Source organism: Malurus melanocephalus, unplaced genomic scaffold (genome assembly GCF_030028575.1).
Source record: "Malurus melanocephalus ecotype Western Australia unplaced genomic scaffold, MMel_1.1 scaffold_554, whole genome shotgun sequence".
NCBI lineage: Eukaryota > Metazoa > Chordata > Aves > Passeriformes > Maluridae > Malurus > Malurus melanocephalus.
Window position 1 is genome coordinate 269,276 of NW_026623786.1, and position 7,382 is coordinate 276,657.

At 34.5% G+C, this 7,382-nt stretch overlaps 1 protein-coding gene across 1 annotated transcript in view; it reads right to left on the reverse strand.

The window, feature by feature from the left end:
- SLC41A2 (solute carrier family 41 member 2) overlaps nucleotides 1-7,382 on the reverse strand; it is a 38,057-nt gene that overhangs the window by 19,916 nt on the left and 10,759 nt on the right. Inside the window, exons 4-6 of the mRNA XM_057382199.1 lie at nucleotides 4,778-4,849; nucleotides 3,872-4,016; nucleotides 1,915-2,061 (exon numbers count right to left, since the gene is read on the reverse strand). Of these exons, the coding sequence (XP_057238182.1) occupies nucleotides 1,915-2,061; nucleotides 3,872-4,016; nucleotides 4,778-4,849 (364 nt within the window). The remainder of the gene's footprint in view (nucleotides 1-1,914; nucleotides 2,062-3,871; nucleotides 4,017-4,777; nucleotides 4,850-7,382) is intronic.

Below are 7,382 nucleotides of genomic sequence, written 5' to 3' on the forward strand. Positions count from 1 at the left end.
ATGTGGCCTCTAGTAGAAATGAGAGATAAACTGGAAATACACTGCTTCTAAAACTACAGGCAGGAACCTGAAAACAAAAATGTGAATCACACAATTTATCCTCTTAACCCACATCCAACATGCACAGGAGCYAAATTCACGTTCTATGAGAAAAAATGGAAAGCTTTACAGTTTTCTGATCATTACCAACCAATGACAAATGCATCCAGAGCTCCACATTTAATTTMCTGGGTGGAAATGTTCTGTTCCAGAGCATTTCTCCTGCTCTGCTGGATGGTCCTGGGGAGCCCTCTAGTGCTTTCCCCAACTATTTAACAAAAATTCACCTTTTACTGATTAAATCCCAGTSTTGGATAACTTTGTCACTATTTTGAAAGTGTTCAGATGAACCTTTAAGAAATTATCGATACGCTGGTGGTCAAATGAGGTTTAATTAATTTAAAATATTAAATTTAAAGCATTTTTTTTTTTCATTTGTCCCTGGCCTAGGTAAAAAAGCTGCAGTTTTCCCCCTGTCTCTTCAGGGAATGCCATAAAGTATTTTATCAAACCAAAGGCTGYACACCTCTGTTACAGACAAACATAAAGCCTGGACACAGAAAATTTCCATCCTTCCAGTCTTGTTGTCTGAAAACAACTCATCCCATGCAGAGATCAGCCAGAAACTTAAACTTTTGTTTGAGACCATTTCATTATTTAGGCAAATAAATCACAGGGGGAAAAAGTTAATTCTGAGCACAGTTCAGAAGTGAACCCCACCAGTTTCTTTTTAACATTCCCACACCTGCCAAAAATCCTTTCCAATTCTCCCCTCTGCCCCACATTCCTGGCACATCACTGATGAGTACAAACCCTCATTTTGAACCAAATTACAATCAAATATATCAATTTTCAGGGTCTGAAATCTGTTTTCAGCAGAAAAAAACCCAATGTTCCTGTCTATTAAGATTTTGGGGCATGGCAACAAATCTAGATAAACTAGACTCTAATAAAATAAACTCTAATTATTATCCCAGCCCTAGTGTTAGCTAGGAACACTAAATTTCACTAAAATAGAGGCTTCTTCTCTGTATTTCTCATCAGAAGAAGAAAGAAGAAATGCTAAAAAATATCTTAATTTTCTCTGTAAATTTACAAATTTCCTTAAAAGAAGCATTTAAAGGAAATGAGAAATAGTTATCAGAATATAATATAGTTATGAAATAAACAGTACTATTTCAGTTTTAACAAAAATACAGAAAATACGAAAAATTCCTTCTTTGCACACTGAGACATTTAAACTGGCATCATGTTAACCCTTTCTAGATATGAAAGCTCAAATACTGAAAAARCAACTGCAAGTTACACCATGGTAGCTTGAGTGTTTAATTAGATACCTTTATCTGTGGTATATTATCTAGAATTGTCTACAATTATGCTTTTTAAACCACAATAAACTTTTAATAGCTTCTATGGAATGAGACAGTTGCAGCAATGATTTGATTTTGCATAATGTCAACGTTCTTTTCCCAGAAAAATATTTTGAGATATTGAGATATATATTGAGATATTAATATTTGAGATATTAATTTATATTGAGATATAAAAAATATGAGAAAATATTTTCACATTTTTTGTTTCTTCATTGCCACGGTTTGTAATTCACCTGTAGATTGACTATGATTTTGTCAAAGTCTTTCAGATATTCCTAGATTGTGCTAAAGTTCATGGTTAGTGAGTTCTATGGTTTATAAAAAAAAAAAAAAAAAGGGGAAAAAAATCATGGTATAACCCATTTCATGGTACAATTGTTGACAAAAAAAAATCAGTCAAACCAAAAGTTCTGCTGAACCTCTCCCTCCCAGCTTTTTTTCCCATTCTCCCAACCCAAGGCAGGTTCCTGTGGAGTTGTACATATTTAAAAGCACAACTTACCAAGGCAAGTGTACAGACCCTGACTTATCCAGGCCAGGATAGCCAGGGTGATGAGATCTCCAAAACTTGCTGCTATAGGAGTGGCAACGTTGTCAGGATTAATGCCAGTCTTCTTAGATCCAACAATAACTCCAACCATTATAACTCCTAAATTCAACAAAGAACACTTACTGCTGTCATTCCATAGAAAATTCCAAGTTTAAGATCATTTCAAACTTAATGAATAAGAGTCAGTGCATTTTTTCCCAGGATGAGTGTTCTTTCCACCTGATTGGTGACTATTTTTAAGTTTTAGCCATTTTAAAAAATGGACTCATGCATTTAAAAAAAATACAGTGAACACACACAAAAAAAAAAAATCAAGAACCATCTGTACAATAAACTACTTTACAGACTCAAATTAGCACTATTGAAATTGTAAAGCAGCTATTCCCTGAAGAAAAAATACAAAATGTATTGCTTTCCAAACCTGGTAAMTCRGACTGACTGAAATTTAAAYCAGCCTAGGCTGAAAACAACGKAAGATTAAATACTTTGACATCTGATATTGTGCAAGATTGTCATGAAAGTAGCACAAAACATCAAGAAGCTAAATGGTCAATTAAAACCAAGACAACATATAAAAAATGTTACTTGCTACACAGTTAAAAAATAATTAAAGGTGTTGATTTCTGTATGCCCTATAAACAGCAACACTAACTTTTGAAGAGTAATCTCCCAGCAAAAATGCAAGTGGCTACTACTAAAAATAAAATTTACATTGTTACTGGCAGTTTTTGGAACAATGTGAGTGAGTCCCCCTCTCATCATATATTTTATAGAAGAGCTTCAGCTGCCCATGCTATCCTCTATGTTATATTATGTATTATGGGCTATATTAGAGTTTACTTTCAGAGAAACTGCCTAAGGATTGATTATACAGCAGGAAATTCTCAAAAGAACTGGAATGATCCTGTAGGATCACAGCATCTCAAAAGCACCTGTTCCATGTGTTGGAGGATGAAGCTTGGAAAGGGATTTCCTGTACTGGCCCATCTTCAGGTAACTAAAGTTTCCCTTCATGTCCAAATCACACAGGAGAAGTGTAAAAAATGCACATTTCCCAGTTCTCTTGTTGTCCTTGATTTTGCACAAGACCAAACTCGATGGCTTTCYAGTCACTAAAAACTGTGTGTTCCTAATTCCATGTAAAACTTCAACCATTTTGCAATTTTCACATAAATCAGCATATCAAAGCAGTAAAATAATTTACTTATTTTACTTGACTAACTGTTCTTGAGTCCACTGTCTATGTATTTTCATTAAGAACATGTCACAACCAGAGGTATTTTCCTCCTCCCCTTCACGCCCATTAAGTACAATCTTTTATGGTTAAATGTTTCCTGACAATTAGGAAGAGAATATTAAATTCATCATGCCATATTGCTCCAGACAGACACTGGCACTGTTTGTAGAGCAGGACTTGAACTTGGTCCAAACCCTTCAAATAATGAGCCAAATTGCTCACTTCAGACACAAAGCAGAGCACAAACTACCACAGGAGCAGCATGGGCAACCTGGAATATTGARATCAGCTAAGCTAACATCCCAGATCTCTTGAGTTTAATTATAATTAAGTTTTACCTGCTTAGTGCTAAGAATATAATTTGWACATTAATGAATAGAGAAAGCAGAAAAGTTCTCCATTGTATTAGGTGAAATCTAAAATCCTATTTTTTTTTGTTTAGATATGCTCAGGAGGTCATGCAAATCAAAAGCTTTACAAAGTCTGTAAAATGAGAGGAATTCAATATGCCTGCCTACATGGAAATTGCAAAAGAGCATCTTAACCTAGGCTGGATTTCAGATGTATTAAACCTCACTGGATTTAAATTTTAAAGGAATAGCAACAAAATACACATTCAGCATCCACAGAAAAATAAATAACTGCAAGAAGGAGCACATCCACTCCCTTTACCTTGTARAAGAGAAGCTATGAAGGCAGTTGCTACACTGCTGGAACACAAAAGGACTGAGTGATCAAAGCGATATTTGCCCTCTGGAATCCAGCCCAATATCACTGCTGCCACTGCTGCCAGAAAACCAACTACTGTTGCCTGRACCTGCAAAAGAAAGTGAGCAATTTGTAAAATAATGGCCCTTCTTCCTTCCTACATTTGCATGCCAGGTATAGCAGGAGCATGCTCATCCATTTTGTAGAGAGGATGAYAAATCTGAATGATTAAGAAGAAAAATCTGAGGCCAGCAGAAAAGGCTTTACCAGCATTTTACASACTGCAGAATAGCAAAACTAAAATTAAGGAGAGGAGCTCAAGATTTATGAGAAGCCAATTCCTAAAGAAGCTTCTAAACCACTTAAAATAATGAAGTCACAACATAAATATTTCATTTATTTTTTGAACAAGTTACATTATAACTTATGAACAATAAATAGTTCTCAATCTTAAGCAATAGCTGCTTTGAAAAACAGGCACTCCTTTTCTCAAATGACCCAGCTATTTAAAATATTGTTTATTATCCAAAAGCTCTATCACATATTTCCTTTAAACATTGAATCCAATGCAAATACAGTACTAGAAGGTCAAATTTAAAAGGTTTTGCCAGATATGAAATTTTTCTCTAATCATCCTCAGATCCTTTCTCAGAAAAAATTATAAAGGCAATACACTTGGTACAGTCACAACTAATACTTTACCTCATCTTCTAATAAATATAAGCTCATATTGTATTAGAGAAGATCCAGTGTAGCAGAGCTCGTTTCCTATTAACACTGTGCATCTCTGTACTTCTCAGTTTGTGATTTAACTCTTTCAATAGCTTCACTCACTTACAAGAATTAATAAAATAAACCCATTMTATTTACCTGTTTTAAGGCCAAATTGCCAATTATTAGGTTCCATTTCTCAATGGGAGAATCCATTTTTCCAACGTTTACCTACCAAAATTAGAAATTCAGACATCAGGGCTTAGAATGGTATTATTTGAAAAACACCCACAAATAATTCAGCTAATAAAATAAAACATTTTTTATTAAAAACAAKCTGTGCTTTTTCAAAAGTCCAACATTTTGAATTGTACTTACAGCACCTTTCCAAAAGCTAACTGGGATGCAGTTGGACATAGTAACTTGTTTAACATGAGTTTACTGGGCAAGATATACCAAGCACCTTACACTCCAGGAATGTCCAAACACCACCAATAATTAGATCAGTGTCTGAAAGATCCTTTTAGACTAAACATGTTTCTATGGTGCTTAAATTCTGAAAACAAAAAAAATGCTAAAATCCAGTCTTATTTAGCATTCCAACTTCTCATTTGTGCAATAYAGCTGGAAACTTCTGATACTATAAATGTTTTAAGTTTGGTATTAAGGTAGTAGCTGAAAGATAGTAAGTTAATTCTAAGAAATTTWAAAGTATGTACATACTCTTTTATAATGTATTTCCTGCTTTTGCTTTTTTTTTTTGAGTTAGAGGAYAAGATCTGATGAACAGTACAAACCACTGCAGTGTGACTGTGTTTAAAATAGCTTCCTTTTTGAGATAACAGAACCATTTTTTACATGTTGAAYATAAATCTGAGTGGGTTTTCCCACCCTAATACTAATTTATAAGATAACACGCTTCTCCAAACAGAAAGTTTTCATGCMTGTATTTTTCATCCTTTTTTTCATCAATTTCTTTCAATTCAACTTCTTTTCCATTTTGCTTCACTTTGTGATAGTAGTGAATAGCAAGGAACAAAGCATTAGAAGAAATGTTAATTTAAAAACTTATAATGAGACACTATCTCAATCACACCATAATTATTTTATAATGTTCAAACGACAGTCAAAGCTCCACAAATCCATCCACTGAGTCTAAATAGCACAGCAATGTTTCAGGAATTGCTGATAAGAATCTCCTTTGCATCTTTCTWAAATATATATGCTAAATGAACAAAATGGCAGCTCTGGAGAGTTTTGCTTTTTCTCTCCTTTGAAAAAGTTTTCGACCAGTATCCAAAAATTCCCTGTTAAAAAAGATTAATCTCACAAAATGCTTAATCCAGCCTAAAGGTGAGCTACTTTCAAATGCCACAGCTCTTCCTTCCCCTACTGTTACCCACATTTGCTTTCTTGAACCTGATCCACCAACTCCATGAGTGAGTTCATGGCAGCATAAACTTGCAGGTTTGATGAAAAACACTTTATTCAGGGGGTGAAAAGGGATTATCTGCTATAAAATTATCTGATCCGATCACATGCAACTGTGCACAAGTGCTCTCAGGGTCTGCAAGGGAGAAAGAGCAGAATTATTCCTTGCAGCTGCAGATTTCCATACACTGAAACGAAATTTTTTGTGATATTGTGATCAAATTTTTTTGTGATACCATGAAATAGATGGACCTAAACAAAAGATTTTTAGTAAAGTCATACTGCTAATGTCTAACCCTGACAGCACACAGTCAGAACAAGAATCTGCACAAATTTACAGGAATGACTGAAAAAGTGATGTTTTGGAGTTAGTGGTATTTTTTTTTTTTTGTTGATGCTCTTTAAAAATGAAAAAAGGAATAGAGAGAAAAGACAGCAGTGTGAATAGAGACAATGACCCAAAGAACAGAACAAAGCTGAAGAGCTGAAGGACACAAAACACAATATAAATATTGTGTCTTAATGGGCAGTTGACCTAAGTGCACCTCACACATTTATGCCAGCACAGCCATGGAGGGAGAGRGAGCAAGGGTACAAAAGCAGAACTCCAGAAACAGCTTTTTGCTCTTTGTTGTCTGTATTCTACATATGAAATAACTTCTGGTGGGATAAAAATTAATATTTTTTTTWAAAAGTAGGCTGTAAGATTGCCAGKGTATGGAGAGTTTGCACTAACACCAAAGTGAAGTACAAGCTATGCTCTGAGGTAGATGAAAAACAGTCTTCAGAGAGATTTAGTGAAATAGCTACATGGAACAGGTTTCCACAGCTTTGCTTTGGGGTTTTTTTGTTTGTTGCCATTTTTTAGGTTGTTGTTKTTTTTTTTAACATAAAAGAACTCAATATAATCTTGTTAACATTCCCTTGATAACTTGATAGACTATTATTATTACTAGATAATTCCCTTGAATTCTCTATTCTGCTCTTATCTTGCACAGTATTGTTCTCTTAAACCTCMACTGAGTTGTGCACAAGCACACACACACACACTGTAATATTTACTGATGAGTTCTTCAGTAGCTAGAAACAAACTGGAGCAAAAAAAGTTTTGTAWAAGAGAAAAAAGCAAAAGAGAGAACATTCACTGAACTGTAATRTCCTCCCTGTGAAGGATGTGTGATGAAATTATGACTAAGGAAGTCCTGGAAAGTGTTTCCATCACATGTGGAATTTAGTCCACAGTCTGTCACAATTCTTGAAGAGAAGATGTCATGTAAGGAAATGAGGGGCATTAGAAAACAAACAATCAAATAACAACAACAAAAAAAAAAAA